At 39.3% G+C, this 19488-nt stretch overlaps 1 protein-coding gene across 5 annotated transcripts in view; it reads left to right on the plus strand.

Annotated features, from left to right (window-relative positions):
* Window positions 1–19488, plus strand: part of KIF13B (kinesin family member 13B) — a 193459-nt gene that overhangs the window by 104734 nt on the left and 69237 nt on the right. For all 5 annotated transcript variants that reach the window (XM_059926821.1, XM_059926822.1, XM_059926826.1 and 2 more), the window contains exons 16-23: window positions 1072–1262; window positions 2114–2324; window positions 3217–3379; window positions 4886–5032; window positions 6209–6358; window positions 6647–6775; window positions 11436–11606; window positions 12875–13032. In XM_059926821.1, coding sequence (XP_059782804.1) covers window positions 1072–1262; window positions 2114–2324; window positions 3217–3379; window positions 4886–5032; window positions 6209–6358; window positions 6647–6775; window positions 11436–11606; window positions 12875–13032 — 1320 coding nt within the window. The remainder of the gene's footprint in view (window positions 1–1071; window positions 1263–2113; window positions 2325–3216; window positions 3380–4885; window positions 5033–6208; window positions 6359–6646; window positions 6776–11435; window positions 11607–12874; window positions 13033–19488) is intronic.

Raw genomic sequence — 19488 nt, forward strand, 5'->3', positions numbered from 1 at the left:
CAGATAGTTCATTTCTCTGACAAAGCAGGAACTCCCAAGGAGGATGGTTATTGGCATTGGCTAAGCCTCTCAAAAGAGTCATGGCAGAAGTCGTGTCATTGTCTTGGCTTTTCCCTGTGGTCTAAAGATGGCCACGCCACTCCAGACATCAAGGCAGCACTCAGGCACGTGCGAAGAAAACGAGGTTGAAGGGTGGCAGGACTAGCCCTGACTGTGCGCATCAGCAGAAGCAGGAGTCTTCCCAGAGTCCCCAGCAACCTTCCACTTACGTCTCATTCGCTAGAATTTGCCTCTCAGCTGCAGAGGAGGCTGAGGATGAAAGTGTCTGACCTGGGACTGCATATTGTTTCCCATACAAAATTGGTGTTGTGTTGGTGAGCACGGACTGGCTAGATAGAGTACAAAGTTAAAATCCTGGTCTGTTCCTCTACCCGTCACTGGCCCTGTGTTTCATACATCAAGCTGACTAGATCCTTTGCTTGTGGGCCAGTTGCTATTTTGATTGTTGAAAAAAGAGGGGTACAAAGTGTGTGGAAATATTTTTCATTTTTTTCCTTAAACTTAATCAAATGTAGATTGCTTGGCTTAGTGTTCAAAGCCTTCATAGTTTGGGTTAAGTTGATCTTTCCACCATCACCTCTCGCAACTTGTGCTCTACAAATTTTGTGTATCTCCGTGTAACTTTTAATTTCTCCAGCGGCTATGAGAGTGTCCATTTTTCCTCATGCTGTTCCTCTGTCCTAATGCCCTGCTTTCTCCTCAGCCTTTAAGGCTGCGCTCAGATGACTTCCTATTCTGTCATCCCTTCCTCCTTTAGTCCAGCGTGAGGTGGGCTTCAGCTTTTCTCTGACACCTAGCTTGTCACATGGCCTTGTGTCACCCTCTCTGTTGTCATTATTTGCGCATGTGTCTGTGTTTTATTTCTACTACTAGAATATAAACTTCTGAGCACAGTAATTGCCTTATATGCACATAGTATCCCCTTGGCATCTAGCAAGTGCCAATATTTAATTAATGCAATGAATAAATGCATATCTTTCTTTAAAAGATAATATTCTTTTTCTCCCCAAGACTTAATTTGCCTAAAAAGAAAAAGAAAGCAGGTGGAGAGGATGAGGAACAAGACACGTCCATGAAGAATGACACCAGTTCTGAGCAGCTGGATGTGGATGGGGACTCGTCCAGTGAGGTGTCCAGCGAAATCAACTTCAATTACGAGTACGCGCAGATGGAGGTAACCATGAAGGCTCTGGGCAGTAACGGTGAGCAGACCTGCTGTGCTTTTTTTTTTTTTTTTTTTAATTTATTTATTTATTTATTTTTGGCTGTGTTGGGTCTTCGTTTCTGTGCGAGGGCTTTCTCTAGCTGCGGCGAGCGGGGGCCGCTCTTCATCGCGGTGCGCGGGCCTCTCACTATCGCGGCCTCTCTTGTTGCGGAGCACAGGCTCCAGACGCGCAGGCTCAGTAATTGTGGCTCACGGGCCTAGTTGCTCCGCGGCATGTGGGATCTTCCCAGACCAGGGCGCGAACCCGTGTCCCCTGCATCGGCAGGCAGATTCTCAACCACTGCGCCACCAGGGAAGCCCTGTTGTGCTTTTTAGAATCTTTCAGAGTTGCTAGACTGTTAGAGATGTTTACAATGGACACTTTTTAAATGTTAGCAACAAAGGAAATCTTCATGTTGTTCTCTGTACTCAATTCTTTTGTGACTTTGGCCTTAGTTTATTATACTTATAAAAACTTGTGTTTTCTTTCTGCCTTGATACACAAATCACTGCAAACTTTGTTCTCATTGATAGACTTTCTCAGGTTTGAGGCTTGACTGCCACTGGCTTATTATCGTAGTGGATTTCTGGAACATTAACTCTGTCTTAGGTTATGTGTAGAACATACAAATAGACCTGCTTTTTTTATATGGAAGATGGTTTGGCATGTATCTGACAGAATAGATAATACGATCAGTAATTGGGAGTAAGGAAAGTTAACTGTCTATAAGAATCTTACGTTATTAATTAGGATGACAAACAACATAATAATACAGAACATTTAAAGTATATTGTGTTGTGCAGTTAACCTCTTATTATTTACCTTAAAAAAAAAAAAAACTTGTTTAGATCCCATGCAGTCAATACTGAACAGCCTAGAACAACAGCACGAAGAGGAGAAACGGTCTGCATTGGAGCGCCAGAGGCTCATGTATGAACACGAACTGGAGCAGCTCCGGAGACGGCTGTCTCCTGAGAAACAAAACTGTCGTAGTTCGGACAAGTTTTCCTTCCACTCACCCAGCGCTCAGCAGCGATTGAGGCAGTGGGCAGAAGAGAGGTAGGTGAAGCATAGGGCCTGTGCCACCTGTGTAGCATATGCTCGTCACCTTTAACCCACCTGCGTAACATACAGAGTGGAAAAATCTAGACCTTACTTTAAAAATGAATTACATTAAAAGAGAGTGTTACAGCTAAGAACCACTTGGCATTGTCTCCCCCTCCCCCACTTTTGAAAAAAAAAAATGGGAATTGTCAATTTATATTGATTTCTTTAAAGCCGCCCCTGTTAGGTGCTGCCGCATTTTCAGTTTGTATGGCTTTTGGATTTGACTAAACAAGTATGTGTACTTAGAAGTTATACTTTATCATTGTATATTATACTTTAGGTTCTGAAGCGTGGGTAGATGCTTTTTTTAAAAAAGGAAAAAGAGAAAGGTGGTGGTTTATCAGGTAGGTAAAGCATGGTACCAGTGAGATTCAGATGGCAAGTTTGATCTCTATTTGAGCTAATTAGCATTGCGCTAAATGTTGTATCCATGGTTACAGACGTACTTAACTAACCTCTTGCTCTTCAGAGTTTGGTCTGCAGACAGGCAGCATCTCTGTCACCTGGAGATTGATAGAAATGTAGCGTTTTGGGTCCCCCACCCCAGACCTACTGAGTCAAAATCTTCAGTTTATCAAGATTCCCAGGGGATTTGTATACACAGTCAAGTTTGCCAAGCCCTAGTCTCTGGCCGGCTTCTTACAGGAGCATGTGCCAGTGCCTGTAACGTAGCCCACATTCAAGTGTGTGCATGGGCCAGTGTTGGTGATGTGTTCCCTGTGTGCAAAAGACAGTTGTAGACCTTGGTTCGCAGTTTGGCGTTAACGTACTATGCACTATATAATATGCTGATGTGCTGCTTTAATGGTTATCTGCACCGCCCCCCCCCCTTTTTTTTTTGAAGAGAAGCAACACTGAATAACAGCCTGATGAGGCTGAGGGAACAAATCGTTAAGGCCAATCTGTTGGTGAGAGAAGCTAGTTACATTGCGGAAGAACTGGATAAACGAACAGAGTATAAAGTAACCCTACAGATTCCAGCTTCCAGCCTCGATGCCAACAGGAAGGTGAGATTGACGTTAATGAAAAAAAACAGAGATATTGCTGAGTGAAACACCTTCATATTTCACCAGGGTTATTTAAACACCGGGGCGGGGGGTTTGCCCTCATCCCCATCCCCAGCAGTACCAGTACCCCAAGTGGTTCTTCCCTCCATGCTATTCCTCTGCCACCCCTCCCCTCCACCAAGTTAGGGGTTCATTTTACCTATAGCATGTTATTTTCTACTTGTCAGTAGATGGCATGGCAAAACTGTCCACTAGTTGTTTCATGTGGGTATTCAAGATCACAATTATCTTTTTTTTTTGTATAATGTAAGAAGCCTAATAAAATTCAAAGGGCAAGTCCCATCAGAGTCTCCTATCCTTGCCATTCAGTTGTTTTCTTGCTTATTTGGGTTCTTTTATAGCTCTTGATCATGTTAGTACATAATTTTTGATGGGTTAGGTAGAATTTTGTATTCAGATATTCATTTCCCTAGCTGGCTGAATATAAGGTAGAAGGGTCTTTGCAGTATGCGAGAGAATGGTAATTTTTGAACTTCAGAATTCTAAAATCCTTGCTTCGTTATGTAAATTCTGTTTCTTTGGAACTGATTATAGGCAAGATGTTAAGGCAACATTGGCGTCTTTCATAATTCTCCAAAGTTCTAAGTAGATGTATCAGAACAGTTTAAAAAATTTCCGGTAAATCTCAGTTGATTTGATATCTGATAGGTACACCTCTCTGGGGGAGATCTACGGGGCATTTTTATTTTCTACTTTGTGATTTCAAAACATTTAAACATTTTTTCTACATTAAAAGCACGTTGCTTTTCTAAGCTAGAAAAACTTAAATGAGTACTATTTTTTTTTTTTTGAGGTGAAATTCACGTAACATAAAATTAATTAAAGTGAACAATTCAGTGGCATGTAGTACATTCACAGTGTTGTGCAACCATCTCTACCTAGTTCTGTACCATCTTAATAATAAATTCAAACTATATATATTTGGAAGTTGGTATCATTTGTTGCCTCCAAATGGGTAAATAGGATACTTTTCACAGCTTACTCTTTTAATCATTTGTGTTTTGTATCACATTAAGATACTTAGCTATCCAGAAATTTTTTAAAATTCAAACTTTTGAAAGGTACAAATTCTTAACCATCCATCCCACAAACTTTCCCTTCCCATTCAGTGCTTATGACTCTCTTCCTACCCACTGATACTCTTTGGTCATATGATGTCCTGAATAAAACATTTTTGACTTCCCCGTAGACATGGTCTACTTTTCTGGGATTTAAGTTTAAATTTAGATTTATACTTCAATTTAAATTTTGACTGCAGTTAGATAGAAAGAGGTTATATTAAGCTTGTAAGATTTCTGGGAAGTTCTGCGCTGAACAGATAAAAGAATGATACGGTTTCCATTTTAGTCGATGACATGTGACTGGTGGGTATAGAATGTTGGGGTTGATGTCTACGATGCATAGATATCTCTGTGCTTGCCAACGCCGCTCTTACTGTCTTCGCAGCGAGGCTCTCTCCTTAGTGAACCTGCCATCCAGGTGAGAAGAAAAGGAAAAGGGAAGCAGATTTGGTCTTTGGAAAAACTGGACAACAGGTTATTGGATATGAGAGATCTTTATCAGGAGTGGAAGGAGTGTGAAGAAGATACCCCAGTAAGTTATTTGAGAAAAATTACTTAACTGATAGTCACAGAGGGAACCACTCAGGAATGAACCTGCCCATTTTAGGGAAGAACTGTTCATTTTTCCAAAATATCTTGTTTTATAAATACAATACTTACTTTAATCCTGTCAATTGTTTAGCTAGTCAAGAATTTTAATAACCTATTTTTCTGGCATCTTCTCTTTTCTTCTCCACATTTGTGTTCTCTGGATTTCTAGCATAATCTTCTATGTTTGTTCTGGCTTCCGTTGGTGTTATGTGTATCTGTCTCCCATGGTGTTACTCAGACCTTATTATCTCTCTTCCCATTTCTCAACACATTTTAACCTTACAAATAACAAACGTACAACATCTGTTTTTTGAACTGAACATCAGTGGTACCTTAATATTTATACTATTAGGAAAATTTTTTGAAGGCGTTTTGATCCTAAAGCAAGTGCCATAGATCTGAACTCTGGTACTCTCTCCTCAAGTTTCAGATTTGCTCATTTAGGTCAGCCGTGTCTTGTACCTATTTAAAATAGAAGTATGAATTATGTATATTTTTACATATTTTCAACACTGCTGGTCCTAGGGCCCCACAGAGTTGTTTACTTCCTTAGCCTCTTGTTTTGTGAAAATGTTCATCAATAAAAATGACTTCTTATAGTTAGATGACATTTTTTTCTTAAAACATTTTTTTCCATTTTCTTCTGTATTCCTCTCCTATTTCAACTTAGAAATGAAATAACATTAACAACAAATAACAAAAAGCAAACCACGCTCTTGTAAGGGGGTCACCTCTCATTAGCAGCAGCGTGTCTAATGATTTGGTAGGAACAGGTGGAATAGATGTGAATGAAAAATAGAGTACTTTTGTACACTCTGCTGATTTTTCTAGTCAGTGTGTGCTTTGTCTGATTTCACGGCAAGGTTTCCATGTAAGGGAGAAGAAATGATGAAAGTGATGATGTGTTATTGGGATTGCTCTCTCATGGGTGAAGGGTGCTGACCACCATTCTAAGTGGGAATGAGGAAGAGTGTGTGTGCGTGTGTGTGTGCATGCAATACAATGCTATACTTCGGCTAAGTTTAATGACTTTATTAGACTGCATCAAAAAGTGGTAGGTTGAATTCGTTTATTTTAAGTGATTTTCTGAAGCTGTATGTTTTGAATCTCTTTAAAGGTGATACGGTCTTACTTCAGGCGTGCAGATCCGTTCTACGATGAGCAGGAAAATCACAGTCTCATTGGGGTGGCTAATGTCTTCCTGGAGTCCCTCTTCTATGATGTGAAGTTACAATATGCTGTTCCAATCATCAACCAGAAAGGAGAGGTTAGTTTTCTCCTCGTGCCTTGTGTCCCGCAGAGAACAGTTCAAGAAACAGCAGGGTGGTGATAGTAAATTGTTGTTATAATTTTTCATCAGTAACGACAAGCGTTATCTATGTGTATTATTAATATCTGTGTTTCCATACTGCTGGATGGTGATTATTCCAAATAAATACTTTGAGGAAAAGTAACTGGTAGAACCTGTTATACCACTAAGCTAACCACTTGACTCTACAACAGAGGAAAGGACAAAATCTGGAGAGAGGATCTGCTTTTGTCCCCACTGCTGTAGGTGGCAGGCCGGCTGCACGTAGAGGTGATGCGCATTAGTGGTGACATCGGGGAGAGAATTGCGGGAGGTGATGAGGCTGCGGATGCGTCCTTCGATAAGGAGGCCCAGGAGAGCAAACTCGTGTGCATGGTAAGGCCCACTTGCCTTTACAAGTAGTAGAAGCGTAGCTGGTTTTGAGGATTGTGGGTATTTAGACAGTAAATACTGTGTCCTTTTGCTGGAGGTGTGTCCCAGCCCTGGTCCTATTGCTAAGCACCCGCCTAAGCCACTCTTCACGCTGTCTTTCCATGTTTTTTGTTTCCTCTTCAGGAGCGTGCCTTTGCTTGTGCTGTCCCATCATGTCCTCGCCCCAGACCCTTTCCTCTCTGCTCTTCCCACGCATGCTGTTCCTGAACTGTGTGTTGAGTATCGTCTGTGAGACACTGTGCCAGGCGCTGGGAATATGAAAATGAGTAAGGCAGGACTCCTGCTGTCAAGGGAGCAAGCTGTGTAGTTGGTATGCACCTGTGGGGGACGCAGAGGTAAACAGAGGACTCCAGTATTGTGTGACCCGTATGCTCTGAGAGGGGTAGATAGGAGTTGTTCTGGGACACAGAGTAGGGGTCATTAATGAATGCCCATAGTGAGGTCTGAGGGATATTTCTGGAAAGATGAGACTCAGAGTGAACTTGAAGGGGAGAGCATGTTATGTAAAGCTGTCCTCTCCCTAGGGGGCTGTGGTATCGTCACGGGTGGTTGCTGGGCGGGTGTTAGGTCAGCATAAGTAGGGCCGCCTCTTCGCTCATTACGACAAGGAGAACATCCCATCGTGCATTTCCAGGCACACTCCAGTGGGCCAGGGTGCCATGGGTTGAGAATCACCTAGGAACCACTTAAAAAGGTTTTTGAAGACGAGAAATCAGCAAGGGGCTTAGACACCGTGTGTGAGTGAGGAGGCCATTAAAAGGTGAGGCCAGGAAGCCCACACTTCACTCTTATTTCATAGTCTATCCTAGGTCCAGTCTTGTAGCTCAGTAAATATTTCTAGAATTGAGTTTCATTTTGAAAGGAGTAAGTTAGGCGTCAGCTACAGGTATGGGGCGGCTAAAGCTGTTAGAGTTGGGCCACTTTCCGTAGGTCTTTGCATGTGTTTAGGAGGCCTCAATTAGTAATTGACAGTCCATTGCTTCCGTGTGAGGGGGAAGTATTCTTAATTCACTAAAAGGTGAATCTTTATACTGTACTCGATTTCAGAACGTTTCCTTTGAGGTTATATCATTATCAAAGATGGGGAGACATAGCCTTGCTGGCTCATAATGGCCCGCTTTAAAGGGGATGGACCAGAAATGCAACCTGTGTGAAAGTTAACATTAGTGAAGTAACAAATGAGGGTACTGTCTCACTTGGGAAATGTATCTTTGTCACTGGGTAACTTAGGCTTTTTTTTTTTTTAAAAAAATGAAGTTAAAATGTATTAAGATTTTTTATGGAAGATATCAAACATATAGAAAAGTAGTAGGATAGTGTCATTGACCCCCATTCATCCTCCCTCGACTGTCAACTCATGGTCAGTCTTGTTTCGTTCATATACACAAGCTGCTTCTCCGCTGTCCCCTTCCCTTGGATTATTTTGAAGCAATCCCAGACATCATATTTCTTCAAGAATAGTTTAGTATATGTATCTCCAAAAGAAGAGGACTTTTAAAAAACCAACCTAGCCAGGATATCATGATCAAGAATTAATACTTTTTTAATATCATGAAATATCCAGTCAGTTTCCCTGGTTGTCTTGGTGTCTTTAGTCTATTTTATATTTTAATCTTTAGGCTCTGGCCTTTATGCTTGCTCCCTCCTGCTTGCCCTCTCTCTCTCTCTCACCATGCAATTTGTTTATTGTAGAAACTGCGTTGTCGTCGTGTGTTTTCTCATAGTCTGGATTTTGCTGATTGGTATTATTTACTGTGTTAAGGTGTATTTGCTGTAAATTGGGAGCTAGATATAAAGGTGACCTATGGGGGAGGGGCGTGGCGATGATCCTTTACAGGGTGAGGTGTCTTCCATCAGAAGGCACATCATGTCTGGTTCTCTTTTGGGGATGGTAGCAATCGTTGATGGTTATTACCTAGGTATTTCATTAGGAGTTAGAAAAAATAATTCTATCATCCCTTCATGTATTAGCTGGAATTCTGTAGAGTGAATCTTCCTACTGTCAACTATTTTGCTATTCAGAGGTACAATTTGTATCTAAAAGGCAGGGTGAATGCTCCATTCTCTCCCTTTATTCACTAGTTTTCAAAATAATGAATTGGTTTTCCTACTACTATGCAAAAGCGACAAGTGAGGTTTTTTGGTTTGGTCTTCGTATCATTATGAACTCTTGGATTTAAATATACTTGGTGTGTTTTGGTCCATTGTATTTATTACCTATATCGAAGCTCAAACGATCCCATCTTTGGCCCGTGGGGGCCTCTTCGGGTGGCTCTTGAGTCCTTTGATACAACCCTAACCCTCAGACGCTGTGCCAGCTTTCCTGCTGTGGTGTGACGCAGACTGTACGTTCCTTGTCCCAGACCATTTCTCCAAGGAACTGGATCCCTTTCAGTGGGGAGTGGTTTTTAGACACCATATTCTGAGTGTGTAATAGCCTTTTGTGTAAAAGGAGGAAGACAAATAAACTGTATGGTAATAAAATATTGGTGGGGAAAGAAACAAAAGATACCAGTTTGGGGACACTTAAGATATCACAGGTGATGAGTATTGCTGGCCCTTAAAAGAAGACTAGATTTTTCTGTGATGAAAAAAGTATGCACATAGTAACGTATTGATCATTTTAATTACATTAAATAAAATTAGTATATTTTAAAACCGCGAACAACATCAGTGTCTCCTGACATTTCTGGGCTGTAGGTCTTGAGCCGTGGCAAGTTGAAGTCTGTGGTATTCTGACACCTGGTGGTGATTTTGGTTTCTGCATGCAAAAACTTAAACCTGTGTTCTAGATATCATTCCTGATATTCTTTATTCCTGATATTCTTTATTCCTGCAGCCTCATTCCTGAGGAGTTGCCTATAGGGGAGAGTTCAGCATATGAAACCTTGCTTTCTTATTTATTTTAATCTTAAAATTGAGATCGATTTCTAAGAAAGAAAATTAGCTTTCAGATGGAATTCAGTCACAAAGAAGTATGCATTGAACATCCATCAACGTAATGCCTGGTAGTGATTTCATTCATTGTATTTCATTGGTATGATTAGGCCTCACACGTCTATCATTAGGTAGCTATCCTGTTTTCCATAGGAGAAAAACTAAGCCTAAGACTTTAAGTAATTTGCTCAAAAACAGAAGCTAATAAGCGGCAGAAATTTTTATTTAGAGCTTTGTACTCCAGAATATTGCCATCTTCCCAAATACCACATTGCCTCATCTTAAAGATTGTAATAAGCATTTTAAACACTTCATGAAAAGGGGATGGTTTTTTAAATTTAATGAAAAATTAATTGCCAAATACCAATTACTCTATTTGGTTTGGACAAATAAAATGTGTTAGTCAATCTGTCTTTCATAGCCTGGGAATTGCTATCTAGATGTTTCGAACTCTATGCCATCACAGGAAAAAGTGAATAATAGCAGGAGTGCCCATCCGTTGCTTACCCATTATAGAAGAAAATAGTCGTCTGCTTTGCATGATTTTCTGTGTCATTATTAGTACTTCGTTAAGCAGTAAGAACATTTGTGGTTGCTAAACTATGTAAACTTCTGCCACATACTCAGATCTGTTTTTGTTAATTTTACGTACTGGAGGTTTAGAGTGCGTCATACAACATGCAGGAAGCGACCAGGTGAAGAGCGTGATTAAATGATCAGTGTGCAGTCTCATGAAGGGTGGCCTCATGGATTATGAAATCAGAATTTAGCTTAGTTAATTTTAAGATTTAGTTTCCTCCACAACTTATCACAAAACTCCAAGTTAAAAATCAACCTGACACTGCCAGCCAAAAGAAATATTTAGACTATTGGCTGCTTTAAAATCTATTATAGGCATTTCTTCTGGGGCCGTTCGGGTCTGATTAAACACATACTTCTGTAATCGCACGTAGTTATCACAAAACCCCACACCCCAGCAGTCCAGGGCACATTTCCTTTGATGTGGCCCTCCTCCCTGAATCTGCACGGAGAAGGCACCGCACACATTGCTGAAGAGAATGGTCAGCAGTCACCATCTTTTGTCTCCTCCGTTCACCCCTCCAGATCTTCAGAGTATACATTCCTGATGCTTTTAACGTTTTCCAAAAACGCTCTAGTAGCAAGTAACATTCCAATTGAGAACCTTGTTCTTTTTTATACATTAAAATATCAAATAAGTGTTTTTTTGCCCTTTTCTGAATATTTACTGCTTACTGGTATGCACACTGTTTTCATTCTTCATTCATCATTCTTAACAATCTTGTGTCCTTGGGCCGTATCCATAGTTGGCCGAGTTTGTATGATTGAATGGTGCTGATGTTTGAGAACTTTCTTCTTCCGAAGATGATGATGATGATGATATAAAAAACTAGAATTTTAAATGTTCTTCATCAGCCTGTAAGTGCTTTAAAATGTCCACTTGTATATAGTCAAGGTTACTGATACCTTGTGTCAACCTCTCACTAAATATGACATTTCACAGATGCAAAAATACAGCCCAGGTTGAATGAGATTTGGTCAACGTAAACCAACTGTTAGTGACAGAGTCAGGACTAGAGCCTGTGTCTCTGACTCAAAGTACTTCTTGGAACTTTCTGAGTTAAAAACAGTCTTCCTTTTCCTTCAGGTTAAAATACTTCAAGCCACCGGGTTGCCACAGCATCTGTCCCACTTTGTATTCTGCAAATACAACTTCTGGGACCAACAGGAGCCAGTAATTGTTGCACCCGAGGTGGATACCTCATCCTCTCCTGTCAGCAAGGAACCTCAGTGCATGGTTGTCTTTGATCACTGCAGTGTAAGTGTGTTTTCCAGACTGGGTCAGCATTTAATTACTCAGGTCAAAACAAAAACAACCCGTATTTTGTTGAGTAATTTGGTACCAGTCTATGTCTGGGATCAGTTTCTTGGAGTGGGGTTGGAGTCAAAGACTGAAGTGCCATCAACACACTGTATGTACATCTTAAACTTACACAACGTTATATGTCAATTATATCTCTGTAAACCTGGGGGAAAAAGCAAAACTATAGTGTCAGTGCATGTAACTCCTCCAGCATCAAAAGTTAACTTTTGTGTGACTATATATATGTACATATGTCTACTCTTCTCCAAAAGGAATCCACGTTTTGTATGAGTTACTGGAGAAACTGTCATCTGGGAAGGTTAGGAAACTAGTGTTTTAGAGAAAGTGAAGATAGAAGAGAGACAAGAACTAGCATTGTGGAGCCCCTAATGCTCTGTTCAGCACTTTGTGATTCTTTCATTTGCTCTTTCCCACAGTTGTATTTGATGACAGTGCTTTTTTTAGCTGAGGAAGTCAGTGCAGAGGTCATTTGCCCATGGCTAGTAACTGGCAGAGCCCGGACTGTCAGATTCTAGATTCTCTTTTTCTACTTTATCTCACTTGAGCCATCTCATTTTTTCCAAGAGAGAGAGGTCTCTTTCTAATCTGTTTAAAACAGAAATACTTTTGTTGTGCTAAAGATCGAGAAAGAGAGAGATTCTATGACTTATTAAAATAAACTTTTTTAGAGCTTAATCCTAATTATTGCAAGAGGCCGTTTTACATCTATCTTACAAAGATGGACAGATAGGAGAATTTTTTAAAAATAGGTGATTATTTGCACTGATGATCAGTATTTATTTCCTTTCTCTCTCATTATTGGAGATAGTTAACTTCCTAAAAACTGGGAAAAATTGTTTTTCCAACACACTGCTGCCTTACTGGATGTAATAACTTTTATATCAAGATGTAGATCATTGTTGTCATTCTTAATATAATCATTTATACTTTCAAAAATAGCTCCCAAAATATTGCTAACAAAATAGAATACAGTGCTGGTCTTTCACAATAGATTTTCGAGGTGAAAAGTTTTTTAAAAATCAGAGATAAGAACCTTGGGCCATCTGAGCATTCATTATGGGTGTTGGATGACAGTTTTGTCCTATAGCTAAAACATTCTTTTCTATTTCTCGTCTCCATAATGAAGTGAGGATATGTCAGGTGTAAGTAATTGTAAGGTCACCAGAAGGTGTTTTCTTCTTCTGTACTTAACTTCCTTTCAGGAATTTTCTGTTGGCATCACTGAAGACTTTATCGAGCATCTTTCAGAAGGTGCTTTGGCAATTGAAGTCTATGGCCATAAGATGAATGATCCTCGGAAAAACCCAACCCTGTGGGATTTGGGGATTATCCAAGCAAAAACACGCAGTCTTCGGGACAGGTGAATTTTAGATATCCATCTGATTCCATTTATAATTTTAAAAAATTGCTAGACATTAATATTGCCATTTATAAAGGTTACCCCTTCCTGAGCATTACCAGTATTCCAGTAATAGATGGTGTTATGTCCAGGGTATTAACAGCACAGTTAAACTTCCTTGGAGGAGTGAACTTTGAAGAGTGATGGGAAAAAGTTAAGAAATAGGTAGTTAAGAATAAAGTGTGAAATGAATTTTTGGAGAATAGGTTGCTTATCATTATGAAATACTTCTAATTAATCATCTGTAGAGAAAATGGATCAAGATATACTCTGGTATTCAGGTTTACTTGTTTTATCTTTTTTTTTTTTTTAAATAAATTTATTTATTTATTTTTGGCTGTGTTGGGTCTTCGTTACTGCATGTGGGCTTTCTCTAGTTGTGGTGAGCGGGGGGCTACTCTTCATTGCGGTGTGCGGGCTTCTCATTGCGGTGGCCTCTTTTGTTGTGGAGCACCGGCTCGGCACACGGGCTTCAGTAGTTGTGGCACACGGGCTCAGTAGTTGTGGCGCACGGGCTTAGTTGCTCCGCAGCATGTGGGATCCTCCTGGACCAGGGCTCGAACCCGTGTCCCCTGCATTGGCAGGCGGACTCTTAACCACTGCGCCACCAGGGAAGTCCCTTACTTATTCTATCTTTATTTATTTATTTTTTTTCAGACAGAAAGTCACAAAAATTATACTCATCCTCATCAGTTCACTCAGTCCCATGTTATTAATATTTTTTTCATCTTGATCTTTTGTTAGCACTTTTATGAGTTCATCAGTTTTTCATTAGAGTTCTGAAAATGCTTATTCATTCAGTTCAGCAGTACAGTCAGTTACCAGAAACCTGTACTTGTCAGAGTCTTTTCCATGAATTTCTTGAAGATGAAAGCCTTTTATAGGAACATATTTGCAAAAGCATCAGAGTACACCCAGAACTGTCTGTAAATGACAAAAGACTTAAAAATGACCACTGTTAAAGATTTGATGAAAGTTCATAATAATGCAGTTGACAAGAAAATTAGTTATTTCTGAGATATACATTTTAAAGTAATAACTAGGATTATTACTTATAACATTATACCAGAACATATAAGATTTTTAGAAATTTCATGTAATGTCTGAAACATTTGTATTAACATATTTCCATACAAATACAAATATAAGATTTTTAGAAATTTCATATAATGTCTGAAACATTTATATTAACATATTTCCATACATATTTCCATACAAATACAAATATAAGATTTTTAGAAATTTCATGTAATGTCTGAAACCTTTATATTAACATATTTCCATACAAATAACCCAATGAAAGTTTAGTATTAGTTGTTTTGTTTGTTTGTTGTTTTATACTGCAGGTTCTTATTAGGCATCAGTTTTATACACATCAGTGTATACATGTCAATCCCAATCGCCCAATTCAGCACACCACCATCCCCACCCCACCGCAGTTTTCCCCCCTTGGTGTCCATATGTCCATTCTCTACATCTGTGTCTCAACTTCTGCCCTGCAAACCGGCTCATCTGTACCATTTTTCTAGGTTCCACATACATGCATTAATATACGATATTTGTTTTTCTCTTTCTGACTTACTTCACTCTGTATGACAGTCTCTAGATCCATCCACTTCTCAACAAATGACTCAATTTCGTTCCTTTTTATGGCTGAGTAATATTCCATTGTATATATGTACCACATCTTCTTTATCCATTTGTCTGTTGATGGGCATTTAGGTTGCTTGCATGACCTGGCTACTGTAAATAGTGCTGCAATGAGCATTCGGGTGCATGTGTCTTTTTGAATTACGGTTTTCTCTGGGTATATGCCCAGTAGTGGGATTGCTGGGTCATATGGTAATTCTATTTTTAGTTTTTTAAGGAACCTCCATATTGTTCTCCATAGTGGCTGTATCAATTTACATTCCCACCAACAGTGCAAGAGGGTTCCCTTTTCTCCACACCCTCTCCAGCATTTGTTGTTTGTAGATTTTCTGATGATGCCCATTCTAACAGGAGTGAGGTGATACCTCATTGTAGTTTTGATTTGCATTTCTCTAATAATTAGTGATGTTGAGCATCTTTTCATGTGCTTCGTGGCCGTCTGTATGTCTTCTTTGGAGAAATGTCTATTTAGGTCTTCTGCCCATTTTTGGATTGGGTTGTTTGTTTCTTTAATATTGAGCTGAATGAGCTGTTTATATATTTTGGAGATTAATCCTTTGTCCGTTGATTCGTTTGCAAATATTTTCTCCCATTCTGAGGGTTGTCTTTTCGTCTTGTTTATAGTTTCCTTTGCTGTGCAAAAGCTTTGAAGTTTCATTAGGTCCCATTTGTTTATTTTTGTTTTTATTTCCATGACTCTAGGAGGTGGATCAAAAAAGATCTTGCTGCGATTTAAGTCAAAGAGTTTTGTTCCTATGTTTTCCTCTAAGAGTTTTATAGTGTCCAGTCTTACATTTAGGTCTCGAATCCATTTTGAGTTTATTTTTGTGTATGGTGTTAGGGAGTGTTCTAATTTCATTATTTTACATGTAGCTGTCCAGTTTTCCCAGCACCACTTATTGAAGAGACTGTCTTTTCTCCATTGTATATCTTTGCCTCCTTTGTCATAGATTAGTTGACCATAGGTGCGTGGGTTAATCTCTGGGCTTTCTATCTTGTTCCATTGATCTATATTTCTGTTTTTGTGCCAGTACCATATAGTCTTGATTACTGTAGCTTTGTAGTATAGTCTGAAGTCAGGGAGTCTGATTCCTCCAGCTCCATTTTTTTGCCTCAAGACTGCTTTGGCTATTCGGGGTCTTTTGTGTCTCCATACAAATTTTAAGACTTTTTGTTCTAGTTCCGTTAAAAATGCCATTGGTAGTTTGATAGGGATTGCATTGAATCAGTAGATTGCTTTGGGTAGTATACTCATTTTCACAATGTTGATTCTTCCAATCCAAGAACATGGTATATCTCTCCATCTGTTGGTATCATCTTTAATTTCTTTCATCAGTGTCTTATAGTTTTCTGCATACAGGTCTTTTGTCTCCCTAGGTAGGTTTATTCCTAGGTATTTTATTCTTTTTGTTGCAGTGGCAAATGGGAGTGTTTCCATAATTTCTCTTTCAGATTTTTCATCATTAGTGTATAGGAATGCAAGAGATTTCTGTGCATTAATTTTGTATCCTGCAACTTTACCATATTCATTAATTAGCTCTAGCAGTTTTCTGGTGGCAGTTTTAGGATTCTCTATGTATAGTATCATGTCATCCACAAACTGTGACAGTTTTACTTCTTCTTTTCCAATTTGTATTCCTTTTATTTCTTTTTCTTCTCTGATTGCCGTGGCTAGGACTTCCAGAACTATGTTGAATAATAGTGGTGAGAGTGGACATCCTTGTCTCATTCCTGATCTTAGAGGAAATGCTTTCAGTTTTTCACCATTGAGAATGATGTTTGCTGTGGGTTTGTCATATATGGCCTTTATTATGTTGAGGTAGGTTCCCTCTCTGCCCACTTTCTGGAGAGTTTTTATCATAAATGGGTGTTGAATTTTGTCAAAAGCTTTTTCTGCATCTATTGAGATGATCATATGGTTTTTATTCTTCAATTTGTTAATATGGTGTATCACATTGATTGATTTGCATACATTGAAGAATCCTTGCATCCCTGGGATAAATCCCACTTGATCGTGGTGTATGATCCTTTTAATGTGTTGTTGGATTCTGTTTGCTAGTATTTTGTTGAGGATTTTTGCATCTATATTCATCAGGGATATTGGTCTGTAATTTTCTTTTTTTGTAGTGTCTTTGTCTGGTTTTGGTATCAGGGTGATGGTGGCCTCATAGAATGAGTTTGGGAGTGTTCCTTCCTCTGCAATTTTTTGGAAGAGTTTGAGAAGGATGGGTGTTAGCTCTTCTCTAAATGTTTGATAGAATTCACCTGTGAAGCCATCTGGTCCTGGACTTTTGTTTTTTGGAAGATTTTTTTTTTTTTTAATTTATTTATTTATTAATTATGGCTGTGTTGGGTCTTCGTTTCTGTGCGAGGGCTTTCTCTAGTTGTGGCAAGCGGGGGCCACTCTTCATCGCGGTGCGCGGGCCTCTCACTATCGCGGCCTCTCTTGTTGCGGAGCACAGGCTCCAGACGCGCAGGCTCAGCAATTGCGGCTCACGGGCCCAGCTGCTCCGTGGCATGTGGGATCTTCCCAGACCAGGGCTCGAACCCGTGTCCCCTGCATTGGCAGGCAGACTCTCAACCACTGCGCCACCAGGGAAGCCCCATGTTTTTTGGAAGATTTTTAATCACAGTTTCAATTTCATTACTTGTGATTGGTCTGTTCATATTTTCTGTTTCTTCCTGGTTCAGTCTTGGAAGGTTATACCTTTCTAAGAATTTGTCCATTTCTTCCAGGTTGTCCATTTTATTGGCATAAAGTTGCTTGTAGTAGTCTCTTAGGATGCTTTGTATTTCTGCGGTGTCTGTTGTAACTTCTCCTTTTTCATTTCTGATTTTATTGATTTGAGTCCTCTCCCTCTTTTTCTTGATGAGTCTGGCTAATGGCTTATCAATTTTGTTTATCTTCTCAAAGAACCAACTTTTAGTTTTATTGATCTTTGCTATTGTTTTCTTTGTTTCTATTTCATTTATTTCTGCTCTGATCTTTATGATTTCTTTCCTTCTGCTAACTTTGGGTTTTGTTTGTTCTTCTTTCTCTAGTTTCTTTAGGTGTAAGGTTAGATTGTTTACTTGAGATTTTTCTTGTTTCCTTAGGTAGGCTTGTATAGCTATAAACTTCCCTCTTAGAACTGCTTTTGCTGCATCCCATAGGTTTTGGGTCGTCGTGTTTTCATTGTCATTTGTCTCTAGGTATTTTTTGACTTCCTCTTTGATTTCTTCAGTGATCTCTTGGTTATTTAATAACGTATTGTTTAGCCTCCATGTGTTTGTCTTTTTTACGTTTTTTTCCCTGTAATTGATTTCTAATCTCATAGCGTTGTGGTCAGAAAAGATGCTTGATATGATTTCAATTTTCTTAAATTTACTGAGGCTTGATTTGTGACCCAAGATGTGATCTATCCTGGAGAATGTTCCGTGCGCACTTGAGAAGAACGTGTAATCTGCTGTTTTTGGATGGAATGTCCTATATATATCAGTTAAATCTATCTGGTCTATTGTGTCATTTAAAGCTTCTGTTTCCTTATTTATTTTCATTTTGGATGATCTGTCCATTGGTGTAAGTGAGGTGTTAAAGTCCCCCACTATGATTGTGTTACTGTCAATTTCCTCTTTTATAGCTGTTAGCAGTTGCCTTATGTATTGAGGTGCTCCTATGTTGGGTGCATATATATTTATAATTGTTATATCTTCTTCTTGGATTGATCCCTTGATCATTATGTAGTGTCCTTCCTTGTCTCTTGTAACATTCTTTATTTTAAAGTCTATTTTATCTGATATGAGTATAGCTACTCCAGCTTTCTTTTGATTTCCATTTGCATGGAATATCTTTTTCCCTCCCCTCACTTTCAGTCTGTATGTGTCCCTAGGTCTAAAGTGGGTCTCTTGTAGACAGCATATATATGGGTCTTGTTTTTGTATCCATTCAGCCAGTCTATGTCTTTTGGTTGGGGCATTTAATCCATTCACGTTTAAGGTAATTATCGATATGTATGTTCCTATGACCATTTTCTTAATTGTTTTGGGTTTGTTTTTGTAGGTCCTTTTCTTCTCTTGTGTTTCCCACTTAGAGAAGTTCCTTTAGCATTTGTTGTAGAGCTGGTTTGGTGGTGCTGAATTCTCTTAGCTTTTGCGTGTCTGTAAAGCTTTTGATTTCTCCATCAAATCTAAATGAGATCCTTGCTGGGTAGAGTAATCTTGGTTGTAGGTTCTTCCCTTTCATCACTTTAAGTATATCATGCCACTCCCCTCTGGCTTGTAGAGTTTCTGCTGAGAAATCAGCTGTTAACCTTATGGGAGTTCCCTTGTATGTTATGTGTCGTTTTTCCCTCGCTGCTTTCAATAATTTTTCTTTGTCTTTAATTTTTGCCACTTTGATTACTATGTGTCTCGGCGTGTTTCTCCTTGGGTTTATCCTGTATGGGACTCTCTGCGCTTCCTGGACTTGGGTGGCTATTTCCTTTCCCATGTTAGGGAAGTTTTCGACTATAATCTCTTCAAATATTTTCTCTGGCCCTTTCTCTCTCTCTTCCCCTTCTGGGACCCCTATAATGCGAATGTTGTTGCGTTTAATGTTGTCCCAGAGGTCTCTTAGGCTGTCTTCATTTCTTTTCATTCTTTTTTCTTTAGTCTGTTCCGCAGCAGTGAATTCCACCATTCTGTCTTCCAGGTCACTTATCCGTTCTTCTGCCTCAGTTATTCTGCTATTGATTCCTTCTAGTGTAGTTTTCATTTCAGTTATTGTATTGGTCATCTCTGTTTGTTTGT

This window comes from Balaenoptera ricei, chromosome 6, assembly GCF_028023285.1.
Source record: "Balaenoptera ricei isolate mBalRic1 chromosome 6, mBalRic1.hap2, whole genome shotgun sequence".
Taxonomy (NCBI): Eukaryota; Metazoa; Chordata; class Mammalia; order Artiodactyla; family Balaenopteridae; genus Balaenoptera; species Balaenoptera ricei.